Below are 26849 nucleotides of genomic sequence, written 5' to 3' on the forward strand. Positions count from 1 at the left end.
CTGTGGATGTCCCACTCATAAAGGTCTCCCAATGTCCCAGTCCCAGAATTAATGTCAGCACTGAGGTTATGATTCTCCATGTGCTGTAAGTTTCCCCCCAGAAACTAATTTTTTAAATGTCAAGCCTGTTGGAAAATCTTATGCTGGTTGTTTTTTTATAGAAGCTGGTTTCTAGCTGGTTGAATCTTGTCATTAGCTAGTTCAAGCTAGTTATTATTAGTTGGTTAAAGCTTTATTAGCTAGTCCACTCTGGTAATTAGCTGGTCCAAGCTGGTCCTCAGCCTGTCCAAGCTGGTCCTCAGCCTGTCCAAGCTGGTCATTAGCTGGTTTAATCTGGTCATTAGCTGGTTTAATCTGGTCATTAGCTGATCCATGCTGCTCTTCAGGTTATTCCAAGCTGGTAATTACTGCTGGTTCAAGCAAGGTCCAAGCTGGTCAATTGATGCATGGTCCAAGATGGTCAACTAGCATTAAAATAAATTTAAATACTGTACATTTGTAATAGAAGACATAATACTACTCTTACAACACAAATATCACAAATTGAATATTGCGATAGGCTACATACTTTTTTAGATAGGCTAATTATAGTGAAATAATCACAGATTCAAGGGGAAAATAGGAATAACTTAATTGTCTCTATGCTTTATGTCTCATTTGATGACGCCACATGCATACGTGTGGAAACCGCCGATTCTCAGCTTAGTTATGGGAAACTGAAATGTTCTCAAAGAAGTTGTGTTTGACCCCCTGGCCTCCAGAATCCTTCAGCCTCAAATGCACCACTCTGTCCCCAGTCACAGCACCTCGTCCCAGGCTCTGGGTGTCACCACAGGGCCTTTGATGGCTCACACATGGGCTGCATCCTGTACTACTCCCTGTGGGGGAGAGGCTGGGTTAGGACTGATCCCTTCTGGCCTCTAGGGAAAAACAGGGGAAGTGACTGTTTGCACACACACGCTCACACACGCTCACTTTCCATAATCCCCATACAAACCCAGCGCTTCTTCAACCTCTCACACACCCTCACTTCCCTCAGTCATATACATGCACATTCACCCTGCAGCAGTTCTCATCACACTTCAGTCTCCAAACCATCTGTGACCTTTGAGGTCTGTCCCTCTGGAATGGAGGTCCTGCTTCCCATGAAGTCCCAGCATCAGTCAGTCAGTGGCTTTGAAGACCCTTAACATTTTGCACACGCCAACAAAGGGGACATTTATCCCAGTGGTCAACATTTTCATTCTGCTTATCCAAAGCCTATAAAACAAAAACTAACAGACTATTGTGATTAATCTAATGATATGTTCAGTTCATTTATAAGGAAAGTAAACCAACAAATGAGTTTACAGTTTTTCTCAGTCGCTTTGATGCATTTCTCACATCACTATTTACATTTGCACAACAGTTAGTTCAACCTCCACAACATTTAGTAATTTGTGCACATCATAGTAGCAGTTTCTCATTCCTTCCAACAAATTGCAAATGCTTTTGGACATGCATCAATTGCTTTCATACAACTCTCTGCTGTTTTATAACATTATCATTTGCTTACGTCATGTCAGTCAAAATTAACTATACTTATGAATGCTGAATAGTCATTCCATATAAAACTAATAGTCCTCATTTCATTGCTTGAGTCATTACATACAAAAATGTTGAACTAGTTGTCAAAATCTGTCAAGCAAATTTTACAAATATTTTAAAATCTTTTTTCCCCCTGAAAATGTCTCCTAAATTGAACAATTTCTCTCAGGTGAATCTCAGCTTTCAGACAGAGAGGAACGTCTGGATGTGCATGAATGATTACAGTACTATGTATGTTGTATGTTCAGTTCCAATATGTACTGCAATATTGTTTCCAGTTGTGCACAGCTCTACCCAAAGGGAGTTTATGTTTGTTGTAAATAAGGGTATATTTTTTCTTTTGCACAATGCTGTGAACAAATTAGAATTGCAAAGAGCATATGCAGTAAAAATGTGAAACATACATATTCAGTGTCTTGTACTCACTGTTACCTCACTAAATACAGTAATTTGTAACTTTACTGTATTTTTCAAATGGCTGTGCAAATAGTATATAGTGCTGTCTTGAGCATTTTCAGGTAGTGTCACCAAGATCTGACTTTTTTGCATTGGAAAACATTTACAGAGTAAACTGTCATAATGAAAACATGACAAAGCCATTTTACTATCTTGTTCATAAACAATGGTGTCAGGACTTTTCATCTTGATGACACTGACACTTTCATTGACATGAATACTTGCTTTTGAGGAATGAGCTGTCCATTTTGAGCAAGTGACACGCTTCTTGTTCATAAACAATGGTGTCAGGACTTTTCATCTTGATGACACTGACACTTTCATTGACATGAATACTTGCTTTTGAGGAATGAGCTGTCCATTTTGAGCAAGTGACACGCTTTTGCAGGTTATCAACTAGGTTTTGCAGTTTGTACTAATTGTTTTGAGAACTGCATTAACTGTTGTGCAAATGTAAATAGTGATGTGAGAAATGCACCAAAGCGACTGAGAAAAACTGTATAAATCTGTGTGACATTTGTCACATATGTGCTATTTCGCACGTATGTTTTTCTAAAATTAACACAAACCATTTGTGGTTTGTTATTAATAATGGGGTACTTTAGCCTTATTGCTGGGGCTGTGGGAGTTCAGACAGACAGACAGACAGACAGACAGACAGACAGACAGACAGACGATAGGTAGGTAGGTAGGTAGGTAGGTAGGTAGGTAGGTAGATAGATAGATAGATAGATAGATAGATAGATAGATAGATAGATAGATAGATAGATAGATAGATAGATAGATAGATAGATAGATAGATAGATAGATAGATAGATAGATAGATAGATAGATAGAATTTGTAGCAAAACTACAAACGTGAATAAAAAACTACAACTCCCACAAGACTGTTCTTCCCTAAAGAAAAGAAACCGTAGGTAGGTAGGTAGGTAGGTAGATAGATAGATAGATAGATATATAGATAGATAGATAGATAGATAGATAGATAGATAGATAGATAGATAGATAGATAGATAGATAGATAGATAGATAGATAGATAGATAGATAGATAGAAAGATAGATAGATAGATAGATAGAATTTGTAGCAAAACTACAAACGTGAATAAAAAACTACAACTCCCACAAGACTGTTCTTCCCTAAAGAAAAGAAACCGCATTGAGCTGATATGGTTAATATTTTGGAGGGTCATTAAAAGAAAATCATGCAGCAAACTAAGAGTAAACTGCCTTGAGAATACAGTGCTGTATTCAGACTGTTTTTTGATTGTATTGCCACTAGCCTATAGAGGTCCTGGGTCCATAAACGAAATCTACACACCCCCCTAGTGAATGAAATCATTATGCATCATTTTGAGTTGCTTATGTGCCGTAATGGACCACATATTCCACATTCTCTCTTTCTTTTAGCTACCGAGCCACCAGTAAACCCTCTTTAGTTTATTGAGTATTTTGCACCTGCCACTGAATCTTCGGTACGGTCCCGTTAATGTGACCTACATCAGGAGGAGACACGCTCGTGCACGGGCATCCCTCCTTTATATCTGACGCCATAGCAACGCTATGCCGAAGCACTGATGCGCGCTTTCTTCAATACCGAAAGGACACGGAGATACAACAACCATCGTGTTCAGTGTCTATCTGATGTCGGAGCGGGTTTACGGCAAGTATCGATGACAAAAACTACAATCGGAGGCATCTAGGTGAGTGTGTCCGCAACCTTAGCGCATTAGCCTACATCTTAAATTAACTAATTCAAATCCAAAAGGTTGATGAATGACGCTCACTGCTTTGTCTTATTTGCAATGGCCTTCTATGGATATGTAATTGTTACGTTGCATTATAATTGTATTTTGACGCTCGGTCGTATTTTCATAAACTGAATAACATGGATTTGTCACTGGGCTCATGTAGAGATATGCCGTTTTGTAAAAGGTTAAATCGAGATTAAATTTCATTTCGTTTTTTTTTTTTTGTCAGGTAAACTTGTTTTACCGAGGCAATAGCCATGTGACTTCGGTGTAGAGTAGACGACACTGTACAGTATGCTATTTAGCCTACTCAAAAACGTGGTAACAAATTATGAACGACATTACACATAGGCTACTATGTTTATAATTGAGTTAGTAACATCACATGAGTTCCTTATACGTGAATCATGTCAAATGAGCAAAAATAAAACTAAATAATTTTTTTTAATTGTAATAAAGTAACTCTAGAAACATTAGACTGAATCATCTTAAAGAGTTATATTCTATTGTTTATGTTTTGACTGTTTATTAATAAGTATCTCTTTTTTTAATAATGTACACGGATAGGAAAATGCATGTGCACATAAACACTCCTGGGGCCAAAAATAAAAATAAAAATGAATAGAGCAATGACATCCACAAGAAAAGAAAATACTAAACATGATGAGAAACTGGCAAACTGTCAAAGATGCTACCATAACCATTCATGCCCCTGTGCATGCTGGGAAAACAACTTGGACTGAAGCACTATTCCGGAAACTGAGTGAGCAAAAGGTGTACTTGGACAGGATGTGGTTGTAAAATGTAACTGTTTATTGACATAATGTTGGACTCACTTAATAAAATATTCATTAGGAATTAATCAGAAATTAAATAAAAAAAATTGAATAAATTGTTTTAATGTTTTTTGTTACATTTTTAAATTAGCCTATGTAAAAATAATAATAATTCTGTTAAATACCTGTTAGGTATACATTTATATTATACCTATTAAATTGCATCAAGACATCTACAGATGCAAATAATAATTTTAATTTTAAGTAAATATTGAAAATGTATTTATTCAATCAATTTTGTTCTTATTTGTTATCATTTATATAATATAAATTGAAACATTACTATCTGTCTCAACTCTTGTGTTTTACTCTCCCTCTGCTTACCTAGACATCACGTTCGGGCATCACCCTGTGTAGGCACTGCAGGCATCTCGCAAGGTTTTGAGACGCAGCCACAGTGTCACAGTCGATCTCTATTTTCTCAGGACGGTCCATATTCATGCCAACATTCCTGTTCAAGTTTGGAAATACGATCCAAGAGCAAGAGGGAGAGCGAGACCATGAGCAGCTGATACTCCGCAGCTAAAAATACTCTCTCTAACACCAGGCAACGGGCATGAAAAGCTTCTAAAGCAGAGCAATAACTCCGGTAAGTGATTGTTTAATAATCATATATGACTGTCACTGTGGGTTTTACTATTTTATGTATATTCATGCCAATTAAAAGTTGAGAAAAGACAACGTCAGGCTGTCAATGAGCATCTGGAAGGATTTGAAAGCGATGTAAAGCGATGAGTATGAATGAGTTTGTTACAGGAGACTATTCTATTTAATACACTTGCCATGGCTATTTACTTTGTAATTCACGTAATTTCATCTCAAACAAGACCTTGTTTGTTAATATTATCAAGAAGACCATACATGAGTTTTAAGTCCTAGAGTATCTTAGTAATTGTTATAAAACTATGGTGTGAAGAGCCCTGGCATATCAGTAGCTTAATAAAATCAGTTTTATTTTACATGGAGGTTCGCCTCTTGGTGTTGTGATCACGTGACCCTCTGAATGCCACTCTCTTTCTCGGTAGCCCCTTTTATCGGATCCATTTGGTTGCATTATTGAATGCTTTCACAGCATTTAGCATTATATGCTAATAATGTTGGCATTTATAAAAAAGAAATATCACGTACACGCCGATAAGTGTCCATTTGAATTGAAAGACAACTATCATTTCAGCGACATATACATAAATAAAAAAAAGATTTTTCTTCCAATGTGGTGAGATATATGTCATATATATATATATATATATGATATCATGATGATATAATGGAAACATAATATAGATATTTTAATATAATTGAAAAATGTTAAAATAATTAAAATAGGTTTGACAAAAATAATCCTTTGCCCAAAAAAACCCCACACTGATGGGTCACCGGAGGACAAACAGCATCAATCAAGCTTCAATCTACCAGAGTATATTCCTCATAAGCAAACATTACTGGTTGTGGTGTTGTATAATGCAGCTCTCCTGAATGAGAAATTCAACTTTTTTTGGTAAATGAGATAGCTGATGGGTACAGGCACTGCAGGGTTTGTTAATCCTGCTCTTAAACTGATTGGCAGCAGTGACTAAATGTAGTCAAATACAATGCCAGACCTCATAGGTAATAATAACAACAGGAATACTGCTTTCAGTGCTGTCAGTTTGGGCTCAAAGCTAAGTAAGGTTAAATGCACACTTGATTTATTTTTATTACATGTCTTATTTTTTTGGGTTACATTTAACTTCTTTGAATGCTATATGTTCAAATCTAACCTCAACCTTTCCTTTTTTTTTTTTCTTTTTTTTTTAATCATGTCCAGGCTCTTTTAGACACAGGTGACATGGCCTTGTCTTTCTGTGGGAACGACAGGGGTAGTGGTGCCTACAGTGTGGACAATGGAGTCCTTGAAAATGGCTGCTTCGTGGACGCCCTCAACCTCGTCCCTCATGTATTTCTTCTCTTCATCACCTTCCCTATCCTCTTCATTGGTATGAATGCCCTTGTCTTTTATCCCTGTCCGATAACCATGCACATGCTTTGCAGTTTGTGACATAGAATTTTTTAGTTCCATTCAGAATTGAATACAGACTGTCTTTTCAAATGAATTATCCATAAAGAAGTTAAGAAGGATTGTAAGAGAATAGGTGTGGTTAAACAGGGGGGGAAATATTGTGTGAGTGAGTATATATATCTATACAGTATTATAATAACAATTATTATTTTATTATAGATATAGATATTAGATATTATTTTATTGTTTTTTTTATTATTTTAAGTTATATAATTTCTATTTATTTATTATTTCACCAGAGCGAATGGAGCCACACAACATTAAGCTTAAACTGAGCACCTGTTGTGTGATGTGTGAATTTCTTAGTATTACAGTTATAAGAAATCCTGTTCTTGTCATTCCAATTCAACTTCCTCTGGGGTGTAGCCAATTCAGTTTCAATTCCAAATCAGTTGATTCTTAAATTGTGACGCCCTGGTTGTTTATGACATCCGTCATGTCATCAGAAGCTGTGGGACCTAGACACGTTATCAGACCTACTTGGGCCAATTCATTATCTGTATCAGTTCCCCTAAGAGCCTTTACTCAAACCTTGGCAAAGTCCTTTACGCTGACGCCGTAATGGTGTCACTGCCATTCCTCATTCGGTCTGTAAGCATTATACCCTATCTCATAATGAAAAAAATTTTTCCTATAGAAGAATTATTACACTATTAGCCAAAGAAAGGAAAACAACGAATGAACGAGACAGGCGGAGACGGAAACAAAATGCTGATTAACAAACGTCTAGGAAAAAGTAATTGTTAACTGTATGTTATATTAGAAAACACAAGGGAATAATAAAATGACACCATTATAAAACAAGTTTCATGCTGCCAGACATGTTCACAAGTCTCTGATGCCTGCCAGCCTCTCAACACGTGGTTCAGATAATACATTTGAAAATAAAGATATGTTGAAGTGATGGAGGGCATGTTTTTGTGTCCAGGCTGGGGTAGCCAGAGTTCAAAGGTGCAGATCCACCATAACACCTGGCTGCACTTCCCAGGCCACAACTTGCGCTGGATCCTCACCTTCACACTGCTGTTTGTGCACGTGTGCGAGATCGCAGAGGGAATCGTCTCCAATACGTGGGTTTCAGTTTATTTGTGTGTTTATGACCGAACGCTATGCATTTATGTTCATGTCTTTGTGTATAAATGGATTATTTCAGGGAGATGGAGTCCAATCACTTGCACCTCTTCATGCCAGCGCTGATGGGCTTCATAGCGGCCACGACATCAGTCGTATATTATCACAATATAGAAACAGCCAATTTCCCCAAACTGCTGCTTGGTAAGTCAATGGCCATTTCACTATTCAAATGTGATGCTGGCAGCTGAGTGTGGTTGTTTCATTACTTACATAACTTGCAACAGTTGGTCTGGGTCCTCTAATTTACATAAAACACTTTCATTCTGTCTGTTGCTTGGCAACATGTAATGGTCGATCCATATTTTTAGCTATTATCAAATTTAGTTTCTGTCCTTGGGATTCTGAATGAGAATGAGACCTAACCTCAGAAATACTTTCACAGCTTTATTTATTTACTGGATTCTGGCTTTCATCACCAAGATGATAAAGTTATGGAAGTTTGCAGAGGCGAGCTTGGGGGTGCAACATCTCCGTTTCTGTATCACAGCTTTGCTCGTGGTCCTGTACGGCCTGCTCATGGCTGTCGAGATCAACGTTATCAGAGTCAGAGTGAGTTCATCTAGGGTCACATGGCAAATTTATGTATTTTTATTTCTTATTTTTTTATTAATTGTATTATTTTTATTTTATAAAAAAAATAAAATTATATGCCTCTAATTTGATCCACTAATTTTATTTTATTTCTATTGTTTTTTTCTATATTCACTTTATTTTATCCACTAATTTCCATTATTCCATTATTATTAATTTCCATATCCATTATTTTGTTTTTTATTTTATTTTATTTTATTTTATTTTATTATATTTAATCTTTTCATTCTATTATTTTTTCTATATTCCTTTTATTTGATCCACTAATTAAATTAAATTAAGTTTAATTTAATTCAATTTAATTTAATTCAATTAAATTTTTCATCCACTAACTTAAGGCAGAATTCATTTAATTGTATTTATGTATATATGCCTCTAATTTGATCCACTAATTTTATTTCATTCTATTCTTTTTTCTATATTCCTTTTATTTGATCCACTAATTTAAGGCAGATTATTTTCTTTTCTTTTCTTTTTTATCCACTAATTTAAGGCAGATTATTTTATTGTTTCAATATGCCTCTAATTTGATCCACTTATTTAAGGCAGATTATTGTTCAAAAAATTGTATTGTAGACAGTTTTATAATTGTAAAAAGAGTTGCTAACCTGCTGAAAAAAACAGCTTGGACTGGCACAGATTTCTATACTGGTCCAAGTTGGTTTGTGCTGGTCAGGCGGATCAAATCTGCTTGACCAACATCCTTTCTGGTTGACTAAGTTAGTCTAGCTGTTCAAGTAGTTAAAGTGAACATGAAATCAAAATCCAACATCCAAAACACAGGTGAGTAATTGTATTAACAAGCCTCCCGTATTTTCATTTTTGTCTTACCTGCAGAAGTACGTGTTCTTTGCAAACCCCCAGAGGGTGAAGCCCCCAGAAGACTTGCAGGACTTGGGCGTCCGATTCCTCCAGCCATTCGTCAACCTTCTCTCCAAGGCAACATATTGGTGGATGAACCCGCTCATCATTGGAGCCCATAAGAGACCCATTGAGCTGAAGAAGATCGGCAAACTTCCTATCGCAATGAGGGCCTTGACCAACTATCTGCGTCTGAAGGATTCCTATGAGGAACAGAGGGTATGTGCAGACTATCACAGGTTTAAGAGCAAATATTATCATTTATAATCTGATGACATACAGAAGTAATGAAGACTTGGTTAACCAGCACCTCGTTGCTTTTCAAATTTTGACAGCAGAACACAGAGGACCCAGAAAAATCCCCATCCATCTGGAAATCCATGTACCGGGCCTTTGGGGGGTCAATCCTCCTCAGCAGCACCTTCCGGTACATGGCGGACCTGCTGGGCTTTGCCGGGCCACTCTGCATCTCTGGGATTGTGGAACACCTGAATACCTCAACAGAGATTGACAAGACGAATGAGGTGTGTGTTTCGTCCCATTCTGGAGTGCTTGTCTCACGTGTGTCGCCATCTTATCAGTATGGTTACTGTCGCTATTCAAGGTATAGTGAGAATGGAAAACTCTTGTCAAAAAACTTTTGTCTTGTTTTCCAGTACAAAACATTCTAAGATACATTTCAAAATACTGTACATTTACCTGAGAAGCAAAAATAGATAAGATATTCTTCTGTATTCTTTATGTAACAATACATTTGCCAATGGGGTTTTATTCAAGTTTTAGTTTTATTTGAATCTTAGTTAAATTAAAGTGAATTTTGTATTTCAAAATTTACTAGTACATTCACAAGAGATATATCTTAATGATATTTAATAGACCTAGAGTTAAGCATAAACTAACAATGCAGTATTTTTATTAAGTAACTGTCGTTAACAAAGACGAATAAATACTGTAACGAATGTATTTCTCAGTTAATGTTAGTTCATCTATAAACGAATGGGGCTTCATAGAAAAGTGTTACCAAAAAATTAAGAAAACACAGCTGATACTTAAGTCATTTTGCTTCTCAATCTTCATTTGCACTGGTACAAATGTACCAGCAAAACAAGACAAAAATACTAAGAAAGAAAATGTTTTTTGCTTTGGTTATTTTTTCACACGGACAGTATACAAGACATTTAAGCTGTTGTATACGAACAGGGCAATGCGAGAGTAAAAACGATGGTCAATCCCAAATACATACCGGAGTGATGATAAAACTGGGAAATGGAGTGAAAAAGACAACTACGCAACTAATGTAATGGAAATATATCATAATCCAGGCACTGTCTCACAGCACTTTGATATTATCTCACTTACTTTGGAGCCCATTCACAACGTGCCTTGTTAAATCATTTAGGATGTTGTTCAAATAACTGTCAGTTAAATGATTTGCTGCAGATATTGGGCTAGTGGTTATGCTACTAATTAGACTGTATGTATGAGTGCAATACGTGACAGTATTGTAGAGAATGATCTACAGTCTGATGTCTTCTGTTTTGCCTTGCCATTCATCACTTCCTATGTGATGTCACAGAGGCGTCAGTGCTATTAATGAGAGAACCGTATGTCATCGCCTTGAGATGACAGCAATTATTAGATTATTCTCAATTGTTCTCCCTGCTCAGATGACCATGATGTCATGTGCGCCTGAAAATACAGTCTCATGAGGCATGACATCAATGCATTACGTCCAGCTACTTTTTGTTTTAATTTTGAACAATATACACACTACTGTTAAAAAAAATTTTTGTTAAATGAACCGATAAAAAGACACTTACAAAAAAGTCTATTTGAAAAAATTGTTCTATTGCTTTTTATTTATAAAAATATTAAGCAGTACAACCATTTTCGACATTGATAATAATAAGAAATGTTTCTTGAGCACCAAATCAGCATATATATATATATGATTTCTGAAGGATCATGTAACTGAAGCCTGCTGAAAATTCCGCTTTGCCATCACTGGAATATTTGAAATCTTTAACTATATTAATATAGAAAACAGTTATTTTAAATTTTAATAATATTTCACAATATTGCCATTTTACTGTACACAAATAAATGCAGATTTGGTAAGCATAAGAGAGTTCCTTCAAATACATTTAATAATTAAAATGTTAAATATAAATATTTAAATATTAAAATACATAATATATAATTATAATTTGAACCCTAACAACCCTGTTTTTGTGATTAAAAAAAAGAAAGAATTGTGCTATCTTTCTTTAAAAAAAAAATGCTGATAGTTTGAAATTTTGTTTTCAATGCAATGACATTTATGCAGTTTCAAGTGTGTCTTAAATGTCACACTTGACACTTTTTGGAGTCACTGTATATGTGTGTGAGTGACAAAATGAAGCCAGAACAGACGTGCATATCTGTGTGACATGGAAAATTCCCCACTCACATCACACTCTCTCTCACACACACATGTTGCTGCCAGCGACACTGTTTAAGTGACTCCTTCTCTTTATTTTAGTGTGTGCTTGTGTATGACATCATGAGGGCTGAAATGCCAAAGTGTTGTTATGTATTATGTGTGTGTGTTCATACTCTGTTTATGTCCCGTCAGGCAGGGAACATGACTCTCGGGGTTTACTTCATGTCTTCCACTGAGCTGCTGCAGAATACGTCGGTTCTAGCTGTTCTGCTGTTCCTGGCACTCGTGCTGCAGAGAACATTCCTGCAGGCCTCCTACTACGTCACAATAGAAACCGGCATTAACCTGCGCGGGGCACTGCTTGTAAGTTTTGTAGAGTTTACTGGAAGTCAAACATGGAGAGATTTGTCAGAGAGATTTATATTTATTTCATATTTATCAGCCTGTACTGCTCATGTCAAGTTGTATTGTGTAATACAAAAATATGTGTATAAAACAAATTCTTTCCTTATTAGGAAAGTGAATTATATTCTATTTTATTTTGCTTTTTCCTGTTCAAATCTATTCTACTCTACTTTGTCCCATTATTCTTTTCTACTCAACTTCATCCAATATTTTGTCTGTTTTATTCGTTCTACTCGGTTCTATTGAATTTTATTCAGTTCATTCTATTCTATTTAATGCTATTCTATTCTACAACATTCTGTTCATTTCAATTATATTTCCAATTGTTCTAATCTATTCTATTATGCCTTGATCTATTATTTTCTGCTCTTTCCTGTTCATTTCTATTTTACTCTATTTTGTCCCATTATTCTTTTCTACTCAACTTCGTCTAATATTCTGTCTGTTTTATTCTTTCAACTCGCTTCTATTGAATTTTATTCAGTTCATTCTATTCTATTCTATGCTATTCTATTCTACATCATTCTGTTCATTTCAATTATATTTCCAATTATTCTATTCTTTTCTATTCTATTCTACTTTGTCCTATTCAATTTGATTATATTACTGTCAGTGTTGTTATTGTTAACTAAAACTAAAACTAAAACTACTAAAAGTTTTTGGTAATTGGAATGAAGTTGAAATAAAATAAATTGAAATGGGTAAAAATGATAAATTGAAATTGATAAAAAAAAGTAAGTTAAAGTACTTAAATAACTTAAACTAAAACTCCCAAAAAAATGGAGCTGAATAGAAATATTTTTAAAAACCAAAAGCTAACAAAAATGCTCACATAAAGATTAAATAACAAGACGAATTACATTAAAGTTAAACGTTAAAGTTTTTTGTGATTCACATGTTGGATCTCATCCTCTAGGCAATGATCTACAATAAAATACTGCGTCTCTCTACATCAAACATGTCCATGGGAGAGATGACGCTCGGCCAGATCAACAATCTTGTTGCCATAGAAACCAATCAGCTCATGTGGTTTCTCTTCTTATGCCCCAACCTGTGGGCCATGCCAGTTCAGGTATTTCATAGTGAAAACACTTCTGAAGCAGATAAATCAACAGCATCTGTGTCCCCAAACAAAAAAAACCCATCTTATTTCTGTTCATAGATCATTATGGGAGTGATCCTGCTATATTATTTGTTGGGTGACAGCGCGTTGATAGGGGCCGGTGTCATTTTGCTGCTGGCCCCGGTTCAGTACCTCATCGCTACTAAGTTGGCAGACACACAGAAGAGCACGCTGGTGAGCTTCACCTACACCTTTGTGCATGTGCGTGTTGTCAACACACCAACAAGCTCATGTTTGTGACTTCTAAATATTTCCTCAGGACCACTCGACAGACCGTCTTAAAAAGACGACAGAGATTTTGAAAGGAATAAAGCTCCTGAAGCTCTATGCATGGGAGAACATCTTCTGTGACCGTGTGGAAGAGACCCGAGGAAAAGAGCTGACCAGTCTCAAGACTTTCGCCCTCTACACATCAATGTCCAGTATGACAAGCTCCTCCTTCCATCATATGCCCCGCCCACATGCATAAACCCCTCCCCTTGTTATTACCCAACCCCAACCCATATTCTCATTTGTTTAACTATTTGGTTCTAATTTGGTTCTTTGGTTTGTTGTTCACGGCTGAAAAAATAGTTCTGTCCCTCTTTATCTCCACAGTATTTTTGAATGCCGCCATCCCCATTGCTGCAGTTTTGGCGGTAAGATATTCATCATTACAGGCTTCAATCAGTTGTATTTTATCCAACATGTAGACCATATGTGATCTTGTATCTTGTTTTTGTAGACCTTTGTCACACACGCCTATATTGAAGAGGTCAGGCTCAGTCCAGCTAAGGCGTTTGCCTCTTTGGCTCTATTCCACATTCTGGTCACGCCACTCTTCCTGTTGTCCACGGTGGTCAGGTTTGCCGTCAAGGCCCTTGTTAGGTATGTTGCTAACTCCAACATTGCTTCATATTGGCTTCTTTGTAAGGATATGATCATCTGATTTGTATCTGCAGTGTACAGAAACTCAGCGAATTCCTGCAAAGTGATGAGATTGGAGATGACAGCTGGAGAAACGGAGATATGTCCATGCCTCTAGAGGTCGGAAAGAAATACAAATACCAAGGGGATGTGAGTATTCACATGCAAATTTGCACCTTAAAAGTGTGGTCACATTTACCATTGTTCGGCAACATTTATGGGCGAAATCCAGTAATTTCAAGTAGAAATCAGTGCGATCGGGAATTTCACGTAAGGGTGAAAGATTTCTCCACGTAGATATTGCAATGGGTTCAAGTTTGTCAACGAATGGTGAATTGAACCCACTGAAACAGTTGTGAAAATCCTGTCATTTCAATAGGAATCCACGTGATCTGGAATTTCATGTGAAAGCGAAAGATTTTCCATGCAGATTTCAAAGTTGGTCACGCGGATTCGCCATGTTGACTAACAGAAAGCTGCTTTGTTTGAAAGTGACCTCCTGTGTGAGGTGTGCTTCATACATCGCTATTGACTATAGACAATGGACTATTCATTTCGCTAATGTGACTGCACCTTAACACATTTTGCAATACTCATAAACAATTCCAAGCCTTAACGTTCAGTAGAGCTTAATGAGGAACAAGGAGCACCTAAACTAGCTGGGTTGCAATGTGATAATCTTTAGTGTTTTGGAACATTTTTGGCATCAGAGTATCTTTTTCTGAAGTTTAAAAATAGATAGAATGTACTTGGATCAGTTTTAGGGGAGAAAAATTATATGTTGATTAACTGGGACTTTTCCTGCCCTGTAACTGAAAAAGAGAAACAAATTAATATTAGTGTTTATAACTTATTATCTCACTGGACTTTTTTCACCAAACACTGAGAACATACAAGATACGTGGCCAAAGTTCTCCATTTGGGTTAGCAAGAGCTAAAAGTAAAGTAAAGTAAAGAGTAAAAAGTAAAGTAAAATAAGATTAAATTAAATTAAATTAAATTAAATTATGTTACAATGTATTTTAATGTAAAATACTTTAAATTTTTTCACAATTTCTGATGAAAATGCAGGGGTGTTTTCAGTGGTTTTAGCATGTTGCAATGCAGTTGCTAGGGCATTTCTGTGTGGTTGAATAATGGTTTTATTAATTTTTTTACACGTTTTATTGTCTTCCAGCTGAAAATCCTCAATTTGATAGCTCAGAAAAATAATAATACATTTCTCATTTATTTACATCATTTCAACAGTTGAGTTTCTTGCTAACCAGGGGTGGTTTTCCAAATAGAGCAACTGTGGCATCAAATATTTTCTTGTATTTGTGTCTGTAAAGTATAGATAAAAACAATGATTCAAACTGAGATAATCACTCTCTCTATGACCTCCAATAACCGCAAACATGAGACTCCACATGGTCATGTCTCAAGAGACAACTCTCCCACGTTTATGGGGCTGAAACGGGAGCTGGTCATTCCTCAGCCAGCTAAGATCTCATAAAAGCATTGAAGAGAAGCTTCTCTTTTTGGTCATTGCAGTGGCCCTCAGCTGTTCTCTGAGAGAAGGACAAATATAAGACAGAACTATAACTACCCGTCCCCTTGAGAGGAGGAGAGCTGGAGCAAGGGGTGAAGGAAAGGGAGGGAACGAGAGGATGGAAATATATACTGTGATAGGAGGAAGAAGGAAGGGGGTCCAGGAGAGGAAATGGTGTTAAGCTGGGAAAATGACTTGGCTAGATGCAAACTTGAACTCATGTTCCTAGCTTTAGGTCATGACAGCAGCTTTTGAGAGTCATATGATGTTTGCTGACCCAGAATGACAATTCTGTCATTATTTACCCACCCTCATGTTTTTGCAAACCTGTGTGCTGTTAGTTTTTCACTGGAACACAGAAGTAGAAATGGGTCATTTTGACCCAGAAAACACATTTGAGTTTTATGCTTCCGTAATTATTGAATTACTATGTTTCTACTCCAAACCGTTCTTAAGATATAATCATTTAAATGGATGCTGTCATAAAATCTTATTTTGGATTTTAGTTTTTTTTTTGTTTTACAGAATTAGGACATTTATTGAAATATACATTGAATGAATGAATGAATGAATGAGTGAATGAATGAATGAGGCATTTATTTAGCGCTTTCATATGTACTACTGTACACCCAAAGCGCTTTACAATCATATAATTAAATATATACATTATATTAACATATAAACATATTACAAACATATATAAACATATACATTAAATAATAGGTTGAGAATATATTGAATATTACAAAAAAAGACAATATAAACCTAATTATTAATAATTTATATAATTCATTATATTATAGTGCACATACTTAATGTTATATTTATAATTTTAGTGATGTGTTTTATTATAGCACTATACATTACTGGCGATCTGTCACATTAAAGAGCTCTGAAAAGACATTCATTGATTGAATTTTATAATAAAATGATTTTTATCTGATCCAAAATGATACAACATGCAGGTCACATATGAAGAATCTGTTCAATAGAATGAGTTCCTAGTGACCAGGAGCTATTTAGCAAACTCCTAAAAGGAATTTAGATGAAAAATATTTGTGAATCTTTTTCCTTAAGTTTTCCCTTAATCTCTCTTTTTCTCTTTATCATGGTATAGACAAAGGCGGTCAACAGGAAGGGGCGTTATCGTATGGATAACTACGAGCAGCCCATGCGCAGGCAGCTGCGGCCCACGGAGACCGAAGATGTCGCTGTACAGGTCAGACGTCACTCTCCTCGCCAAAGACCCCATCAGCACTGATTCTCAGGCACTTCTCGCTCGCAGAGCACGTGCGAAAGTTCATTAAGAGAGCTCAGGGTCTGCATGTTCTCATCCAGATGCCAGTAACCTTTAAGTCACGGCCAATAGGTTGTTTTACTCCTACTCTGCTAGAGGAAGTGTTTAAACCCCATTTGTTTAACATACACACAGGGTTTTTTTCCTGAGCATTTTCTTTCCTTTCGCAGTCGGTTTAAAACCCCCCATATGGGGTTTGTGACAGTTTCTCAGACATGGTGGTTTGGGTTCAGCTTCCCTCTGAGTGCAGTTTGGGATTCTCACGAGAAGAAAAAACTAGGACTAAAAATCAGAAGAACATTAATTGAAGTGTTTATTTTTTTTGGTTTCGTCTCTGTCTCTCGGTCCCCGGAGGGTCCACTTCCTTCACCATCCCTCTGGACTAGCGGTGGGAATCGTAAATTAAATTATTCTGGTTGTGATTCTGATTGGACTTAATGATTCGGTTGAACTGCATTAATGATTCTTTTTGTAATTTTGAAGAACAATTAATGGACAATGACTTGAAAACTGGAAATAGTTCTTATAACCCTAAACTTAGTTACTACACTTAAAAAATAAAATGACATAAAATCACATTTGAAAGTTAATTGATGATTCTTATACATGGCTGACGGCGAATGCCATGACGACTTCTAAGTCTAAAGTAGTTCTGATGGATATATTTATGAGGTAAGAATGAGGGCTTTGTAAAAGTGTTAAACGGTTCCGATTTTGGGATGAATAAGTAATGGGATCATTTGGTTCCAGTGTTTTTTTATTTTTTTATGTCGCTGGTTCTTATCTTACGAGTCTAGTAAACACACATATACACATATCCTCATGGATTCTCCCACAGTGACCTACTGTCACATCCACTCACTTTGTTATGAATATGGCCTAATCTACTCTGACATTTACACTCCTTCACTTCAGTCATTCTCAACCATTACTCCCATTTTACCCTTTCTCTCTCTCACTCTCTTGTTCTCACAGATGTTTTTGATTGTTCAGCGTTCTCCCATTTCCCAGTATGCTGTTCTGGTCTACTGTGCTGCTCTGATGGATGGGAGTGTTATCATTATTATAAATAAACATTTGGAAAATAGAATTCAGAAATCATCCAGAAGATGTAAATGTCTTCAGGCAGAAGTAGCTTGTACGCGCAGAAATGAAAAGATCATATCACATGAGTTCTGCTTTGTGCTGGTTTCTTTCCATCATGCTAACCCCCTTGGTTTCTGTTTATATTTGTTATTGTCATATGTCTCATTCAGGTGAATGATGGTTTCTTCACATGGGGAAGCAACTTGTCGACGTTGTCGGATATCAACATCCGAATCCCTACAGGTACACACTATTTACTACTAATTTACTGCTAATTTACAATCAATGCTTTGTCTTTTTTATTATGTTTTATGTTATATTATGTTATGTTATGTTATTATAACGAATCATATATATATATATATATATATATACACATACACACTTCCATTCAAAGTTTGGGGTCAGTAAGATTTTTTATGTTTTTAAAAGAAGTATCTTCTGCTCACCAAGGCTGCATTAATTTGATAAAAAACAATAAAAAAAATAGTAATATTGTGAAATATTATGACAATTTAAAATGACTGTTTTCTATTTTAATATATTTTAAACTGTAATTTATTCCTGTGATCAAAGCTGAATTTTCAGCATCATTACTCCAGTCTTCAGTGTCACATGATCCTTCAGAAATCATTCTAATATGATGATTTGATGCTCAAGAAACATTCATTATTATTATCAATGTTGAAAACAGTTGTGTACAAATTTCCTTCAAAATTATTTGATGAATAGAAAGTTAAAAAGAACAGCGTTTATTTAAAATTGAATATTTTTTAACATTATAAATGTCTTTACTATAACTTTTGATCAGTTTAACTCATCCTTGATGAATAAAAGTATTTATTTTATTTATTTTCCCCAAAAATAAAATTAAAATTCTTACTGACCCCAAACTTTTGAACGGTAGTGTTTAATGTTACAAAAGCTTTAGATTTCAGATAAATGCTTTTCTTTTGAACTTTCTATTCATCAAAGAATACAATTTTTAAAATTGTACACAACTGTATAAACCAAAATGATCCAAAATGGCTCATTAATATTGGCAGGTTTTTGTTTAAAAGGTAGCCCTATACACCAACTAAAAATAAATCAAAAATATTGAAAATACAAATTTTCAGCACGTAATGTCTTGGCTCAGGTTTAGTGGTTGGATAGCCTCATTATATTGAGCTGAGCACTAACTAGCTTGCCAACGAAACAGATGGGCATCTACCATTGACTGTGAACCTCAATAAAACCTGTCCGTAAAGGCAAAACCTGGTCATATAAAACTGCGATTAACCTTCATCTCGTTTCCCTCTTCAGGTCAGCTGACCATGATTGTGGGCCAGGTGGGTTGTGGGAAATCCTCCCTGCTATTGGCTATGCTTGGGGAGATGCAGACAATCAGTGGAAAAGTCTTCTGGAGCAAGTGAGAATTTAAAAAGTTGCATAATTATTGTTGCAAATACTATCATGTATTATTTTGCAGAAGTGTTTATGAACATTATGGACTGGCATTAAAACTCAAAGGGGCCAAATTCCTGCCTGTTGTGACCCGCTAAAGCAGTTGAAAGTTTGTGTTTATGTAGCAGAAAACAGGGGAGTACATCTGCATGCCAGACTCATCAGATCCTAATCAAAGTCTTCATCTGTACAAACACACATGCACAAAAATATCCCACTGTGAATCGCATCCGCTATTATTATGATGCATGTACCAAGGTGTACATACACAGATGTGTGTGAGGACGGTCTTACTCTTGTGTGTTAGTGTATGTGTGTCTTACTCTATGCATTACTCATTACACTGGCTCTGTGTATTTTTTCTATCTTTCTTCTGTCTTTTTCTCCCACGTGTCATTTTGTCCTCTGCGTTATCAGCGCACAAGGTGGTTTGTTTCTGTGAATATCTCCATCTCCATGCTGGGGATGGTCTCTGATTAGCATTTGTAAGCAAAGCCAAGCAGATCCACATGCTAAATATTTATATACATTTACAGTGGCTCCGAAATTATATTAACGCAAGTCACATTTTAAAATGTGAATTGCATTAGATAACTAAATGCTAAACCATCTAAATGCTTTTGCATCTGAAAACATTTTCTCATAACTAACCAAAGTTTTAAGAGTTTTTTTTTTAGTGGATAAAATAGGTGGTACTAGTGCAGTGGTTCTCAACTTAATTTAAATGCTAAAAAGCAGGATGCAAACTGAAATCAGATTATTTTTCCCCCTCTCGATAACTATTGTTTTTATTGAAGGAAATACAGAATCAGAATCTTGGCAGTCACAATATGAATTGTGGTTAATAGATGTAATTTAATATATCAGCACTATTGGTTTCTGTTAATAAAAAGTTTGAAAACAATAGGCGTTGTCATAATTACAGCAGAAATACCAGAGGAAATCTTAGTTGTTTAAATTCCTGAGTTTGTAGTCCTTGTATTTTTTTTATCTAATGCAATGGCATTCATACATTTTAAGTGTGGCTTACAGTAAAATAATTATGACAATTCTCTATAATAATGAGAATTAGGTCAGCATTTACTCACCCTCATGTCATTCCAATCCAAACATTTTTTAATTCCTTCTGTGGAACACAAAAGAAGATATTTTGAAAAATGTCCATACAATGAAAGTCAATGGGGCCCAGTGTTGTTTTGAACCCCAGTGATTCTTTTTCGGGGCCACTGTAATTGTGTAGTTTATATTTGCATTCAGTTCACAATAATATGGAGGAAAACGAATTTGTTAAAGTGCCCCTATTATGCTATTTTAAAGGTTCCTAATTTTGTTTTTGGAGGTCTTCTGCAATAAGTTTATATGTATCCAAGGTAAAAAAAAAAACACTAAAAAAACACAAGACTGTAATTTTCTCCTAATTTACATTGCAGCATCACCTCTTTTCGTACGGTTCAAAGGATCCAGTCTCCCTAAACCCCTCCTTTCAGAGAGATACTTTGCTCTGATTGGTCAGATTGAACAGTCTGTCGCTTAGAACGGCCATTACCATATCTGAATTTCAGCTCTGAGGCTTCCAGAGATTTGTATACACAGTTATACGAACAGTAATGATGGAGTTGGTTTTACTGTATCAATTCGAGCCCTATTCCTCATCCTTTGGAAGTGCATGGAAAGCGGTTTTGATTTCGCAGTGCAGAAAACAGCATCTTCTCGACATGTCGACAACACAAAACAAACTATTCCAGGCCTCAGCTACAACTACAGTGTTTGAGGGCTGGTCAAAGTAGGCAGCCAATGAAGACTATTTGCGGGCATTATGCAAATTTGTTACAAACCTACCGAGGTTCGTGCAAGAAGTAAAACTGAAGTTACTGACGACTCGTTTCAGGAAATTCAGAATCAGTTCTTTCTTTTAACTTTGCAGATCTTTTACATTCACAAACAGCTATAAAGCACATTGCATAAAAGATTATAACTGAAAAAGTATAATAAGAGCACTTTAAGACAATTTGCAATATTGAATTAAACTGTGTTTTGATACAAGTTGTGAATTCAGTCTCAGTATATCAGGCACTGCTGTCTTTGCTAACAGTGCAATGAATGAGTTTTCCAGTTTCAGGTTCTCTAATGACAATGACATTACTCTCCATTCAAAATATAATACTAAAAGTTTGTGGAGACCAGTTATAGTTCAAAATATCACTCTTCGCTATCCACCTCATGAGGAGAGTCTGTCAGTGTTCTTACAGAACGGCATGTGTCCAGATGCACAACTAACGCTGGTCACGTGTGTGTGTGTGTGTGTGTGTTTGTTTCTCTGTGTCCTCTTTCCCAATGGTGCGCTAAATCAGGATGCCTGATTGTGAGATACTCTTCGATGGGAACATAAGGTATTTCACCAGAGGTCTTCGCATGCTTACATGCCACACAGCCACACAGTGACCTCTATAAACCAAAACATAAAAATGGCCAAAATTTGTCAAAATGGTCTAGTCTAAAGATTCTTGGTTTGCCAACTGCTAACTAGCAGTGTTGATGTTCTATAATGTCGACTTGCAGCGGGCACGATACAGAGCTGTCTCATGAAGATCGGAGGTACACCCGTTTGTGAACTCTTTCAGCAGATGTGCCCTCATCCCCCCCCTCCCCCCCATGCATTCATTTACAAATCTCTTCCTTTACATTTCTCTGGCTTCGATAAAATGGATGGTGTTGTTTGTTTTTGTGAGATGTGCAGTGCAAAGTGTTTAAAAATGCCGGGAGTCTTCACCTGTCTTGGACACACTGGGGGTTTCTTGTACAGATATTGATTTCTGACAATATTTGGATAAGTTAAAGCTGGACCCCTCCAATGGAAAGAACAACAACAGATATGTTTTGTCAAACAAGAGGCTGATCTCGAGATCATATGGTTTACTTTTTGGTTTTGTAGCGATTAAAACTGCAGTCTGTGAATAAGGAAGGATAGGAGAAAATGTAAAACACACATCAGCTTTCACAGTGAAGGTCTCCCTGCATTTAAGCTTTAATCTCATCATTAACCAGGTTTTTTTTCCTTCATTTCATAGCAGAAACATTAATGTTTGCTGTGATGGGTGTTTTTCCACATTTCCTGCTTATCAATTCTTTCCTTCTTCCTCTCTTTCTCGACCTGTCATGGCTCAGTAAAAACAGGTACTCCGTGGCCTACGCAACGCAGAAGTCATGGCTGCTGAACGCCACCGTTGAGGAAAACATCACGTTTGGAAGTCCTTTCAATAAACAGAGGTGAGCACAAAAGGTCTCTAAATGTCACTGTAGAAAATGCCATTATGATAGAACAACTTCTTTGTTATCTATTTTACTTGTTACAATCATTTCTGTCATCTCTATTTAATCAGGACTCAGTTTTTTACAATCTGATTAACATAAAATCGAAATTGACACTGTTTTCTTCCTCAATGCATGGTCTAATTGTGAATGATTCATTGGTGCATATTTTGGCTCAAAATTTTCCCCAAATTGTCATAAATTCTTTAATCAAAATAATAGCTTGCTTTTCCTTTGAAATAACATCACTTAGGCCATGTGGGATATTAGTTTCATTGTTTGCATCACTAGAACATTTGTTTTAAGTTGTGCACGACACAACATTCCTCTTATGTTCCCTTAACCATTCTGCAACCATGCTCTAACATTACATAACTGTTTTAGCATTCTGATACAGCATGCCTCCTTTTCACCATCCAATTAACCTCCAATGGATCAAATCAAGTACTATTTTTCTTTTCTTTTTTCTCATCGAATATCCCTTTTTAATCAGAAACATACAAGGGAAGCCTAGTACTTCAAAGATTTACTGTAGAAAATGCCATTATGTTAAAACAACATCTTTGTTTATCTATTTGTTTATTTATTTTTGACTTATGAGTTTTAACTTGAATGTCTTTGTCATAAAGTCAACATAATCTCAAAATTGACCTTATTGTCTTCCTTAAAGCATTTTTTCTGCATTGTGAACAATTCATTGGTGCAAATTTTTCCTGAAAAAAGGCATCATGTCTTTAATCAAAATAATAATGTTAAATTATGTCACTTAGGCCATATGGGATATTAGTTTTTGTTGTGTGTCTCAGCAGAACCCACAACGTCCCCCTAACATTCCCTTAAAGGGATACTCCGAAAAATGAAAATTCTGTCATCATATACTCACCCTCATGTTGTTTCAAACCTGTCTGAATTTCTTTCTTCTGCTGAACAGAAAGGAAGATATCTAGAAGAATGTCAGTAACCAGACAGTTTTAGATACCATTGACTTCCATAGTATATTTTTTTCCTACTATGGAAGTCAATGGTATCTAAAACTGTGTGGTTACTCACATTCTTCTAGATATCTTCCTTTCTGTTCAGCAGAAGAAAGAAATTCATACAGGTTTGAAACAACATGAGGGTGAGTATATGATGACAGAATTTTCATTTTTCGGTGGAGTATCCCTTTAACCTTTCAGCAATCATGCTGTAACAATACATAAATGGTTAAGCATTCTGATAAAGAATGCCCACTTTTCACCATCCAAACCATCCTTGATAGATAAAATTAGTTTCTTATTGAATATCCCTTTTCACTTGAAATATGTCACGGAAAATAAAAGTGGTTGTGAATGGAGATTTACGTTGACTTTAAAATCAAAATGATTGGAAATAATGTTGTGAACTTGCCATTGTGGCTTGTAGCCTTAACAGCACTTTGATTTTAAATCAGTCAGCACTTACACTGACGTTTTCAAGTTTAGTGGGTTGATTTTTTTTTACAGCGTTCAGGGCTAGACCCCAACTATAATAAAACTCTCTGTGGAAACTCCGGGTCATGACATTGTTCATTTTCACTCCCTCGAGATCTCATGTTCAAGATTCCTACCCTTTGGTTTTTGAGGAAACATTCTTATATTTTTAAACTCTAAATCTTTCGGACAGATACAAAGCGGTGATTGATGCCTGCTCGCTTCAACCAGATATCGACCTCCTTCCTTTTGGAGACCAGACTGAAATCGGAGAGCGGGTAAGAAAGGACAGCTAACTGTGTCTGGGCTTGAGACCAGCTCTCTGACCTCAGCTGCTGTGATACTAATCAAATAAAAACTTGTTATTGAGACTACCATGATGTTACACTATGTCATCAGAATCAGAAGTGTTTAATTTGTGTTTGTGTGTTGTAATCCTACAGGGTATTAATCTCAGTGGTGGTCAGAGGCAACGGATCTGTGTGGCCAGAGCTCTGTACCAGAACACCAACATAGTTTTCTTGGTAGGAACCAAATTTTCCAATACAGATAACTTCCCGATAGTATCTAACCTCCACCCTCCACAAGTGATATGCCACACGTCTAAGATGTTGTGAATGACCGCAGCTTTTAATTCAATTTCAGAGGTACTCCCAGAAGAAATTTATTAACTGACACATGATAACACAGGGTACGTTGTGGCAACAATAGCAGAAAACACAGTTATGTGTAAGGGCTGTTATTGGATTACTGTACATAACTACACACCCTTCTGGACAGGATCATGAATTCATCTCATTCCAATTACCATTCCTTGGAATGACGTTATGTCTCACATCCTAAAAAGTCAATGGGGTTGATTTAGTGTCATTTTGGGGCAATCGGGAAGTGATTTAAGCAAATATAAAGTGCATTTAATTACTATTGAAATACAGTAAATTCTCTCTACTTTTGAATGGCTTTCTGAACTGATCATTTTCAGAGATGGCAATTTTGTGTTTACGCTCTTAAAAACTATTCTTTATTGGCCTCCATGGTTTCATAAAGAACCTTAAACATCCATGGAACTATGGAAAGGTTCTTCATAATGGATAAAAAAATATCCCCCTTTATATATATATATTATCAATTATATATATATAGCATCGCTGTGAAAATTCCCTTTTGGAACTTTTATTTTTAAGAGTTTAATGTTCTATCAAGTTGAAACAAACATCAAGCAAAGCTGAATTAACTCGGGTTTCCTATATTAAATAAGGGTTCCTAAATGTCTAGATCTGTTTCTGGAGTCTCATATTGAATTGAAGTTGAGTTAACCTAGTTTTGGGTTTGCTTACCTATAGGATGACCCGTTCTCCGCTCTGGACATCCACCTCAGTGATCATCTGATGCAGGAGGGGATACTCAAGTTCCTTCAGGACGACAAACGGACATTGGTCTTGGTCACTCATAAGCTGCAGTACCTCATCCATGCTGACTGGGTAACTACTTTGCTGACTGATGATCTTGAATATTTTGAGGCTGGTTCTTCACGATACTCTGAAAAATGATTACAAGTCTTGATTACTTAAAGATTAATTACTTTCTGTCAGAGTAAAGACAATAACCAAAAACAAATGGCTTTAAAACTCTGTCTTACGTTCTCTGTGTGGTAGATAATAGCCATGAAGGACGGTTCAGTGCTGAGAGAGGGGACATTAAAGGATATCCAGACTCATGATGTTGAACTCTACGAGCACTGGAAGACCCTGATGAACAGACATGACCAAGAGCTTGAAAAGGTCCTTCACTTTTAAATCCATCAATGAAATTCTTAATGAAAATGTGTTGGTTTTTTGTCAGTGCTAATAAAAGAGCAATAAAAAATGCACATTATGATGACAATTAAACAATTTTAAACAGCATACTGTTAATTAAAAGTATGAGAAAAATGACATGACAACATTTTGACTGAATTTAAAGGATATATTTCTCAAAAGACAAAAAAACTAAAGGCTGGAATACATTGCACAATTTTTTTAATCTGTACTGGTTTTTAAAACATTAGGCATCATAAACTTGCTGACTTTGTGAATGGTTACAGAGAAAAACTGGGCATCATTTGGCAACTGAGAATCACATGCTAACAAACATTTGAGTCATTCTCAAAACAACAAACCTCGTTGCTAGAAGATGCGTGACGAATTAAAACATTATGTGTTGTAAAATTGGTTCAAAATTTTAAACATGCTTGATATCCTTTAACTAGATTAGAGTTTGTGCCCGTCATACATGACATGGTTTACTGTGAAATGTCAACTCCAACTGCCAAAATCTGCAATATTGGCTAGGACTTTCAGCCACTACCATTGACTGCAAATTGGGGCTAAAATCTGGGCAAAAGGTTCTGTAAAAATTAATACTGAACAGACACCAGTTTTGAAGAAGGTTTTGAAAAAGTTGCATTTCTGTTGCATTGTTTTAGGACACCGAACTGGAGAGTCAGACCACTTTGGAGAGGAAGACCCTGAGGAGAGCGTTCTATTCCAGAGAGGCAAAGAACCAGATTGATGATGAGGATGAAGGTAAATGTTTGTCAACATTTCAGCACAACCTTTTTT

At 36.1% G+C, this 26849-nt stretch overlaps 2 protein-coding genes across 12 annotated transcripts in view; one reads left to right on the top strand and one right to left on the bottom strand.

Annotated features, from left to right (window-relative positions):
- The window catches only part of plxnb2a.3 (plexin b2a, tandem duplicate 3), a 62221-nt gene that overhangs the window by 23882 nt on the left and 11490 nt on the right, over positions 1-26849 (bottom strand). The window lies entirely within an intron of this gene.
- Positions 3384-26849, top strand: part of abcc9 (ATP-binding cassette, sub-family C (CFTR/MRP), member 9) — a 39477-nt gene continuing 16011 nt past the window's right edge. For 3 of the 11 annotated variants that reach the window (XM_082166677.1, XM_082166670.1, XM_082166678.1), the window contains exons 1-25: positions 4959-5217; positions 6436-6604; positions 7616-7757; positions 7841-7962; positions 8204-8370; positions 9250-9492; positions 9609-9797; positions 11888-12058; positions 13017-13172; positions 13263-13397; positions 13483-13645; positions 13821-13861; positions 13948-14090; positions 14165-14279; positions 16778-16879; positions 18214-18286; positions 19349-19454; positions 21841-21879; positions 22049-22084; positions 22655-22756; positions 24443-24527; positions 24693-24773; positions 25593-25730; positions 25905-26030; positions 26714-26813. In XM_082166677.1, the coding sequence (XP_082022803.1) occupies positions 6457-6604; positions 7616-7757; positions 7841-7962; positions 8204-8370; positions 9250-9492; positions 9609-9797; positions 11888-12058; positions 13017-13172; positions 13263-13397; positions 13483-13645; positions 13821-13861; positions 13948-14090; positions 14165-14279; positions 16778-16879; positions 18214-18286; positions 19349-19454; positions 21841-21879; positions 22049-22084; positions 22655-22756; positions 24443-24527; positions 24693-24773; positions 25593-25730; positions 25905-26030; positions 26714-26813 (2923 nt within the window). In that variant the 5' untranslated portion in view covers positions 4959-5217; positions 6436-6456. Of the gene's footprint in view, positions 3745-4958; positions 5218-6435; positions 6605-7615; positions 7758-7840; positions 7963-8203; positions 8371-9249; positions 9493-9608; positions 9798-11887; positions 12059-13016; positions 13173-13262; positions 13398-13482; positions 13646-13820; positions 13862-13947; positions 14091-14164; positions 14280-16777; positions 16880-18213; positions 18287-19348; positions 19455-21840; positions 21880-22048; positions 22085-22654; positions 22757-24442; positions 24528-24692; positions 24774-25592; positions 25731-25904; positions 26031-26713; positions 26814-26849 lie in introns of those variants that run through there. The other 8 variants (XM_082166680.1, XM_082166676.1, XM_082166671.1 and 5 more) reach the window with 5 other exon arrangements.

This window comes from Leuciscus leuciscus (assembly GCF_965113295.1).
Source record: "Leuciscus leuciscus genome assembly, chromosome: 4".
Taxonomy (NCBI): domain Eukaryota; kingdom Metazoa; phylum Chordata; class Actinopteri; order Cypriniformes; family Leuciscidae; genus Leuciscus; species Leuciscus leuciscus.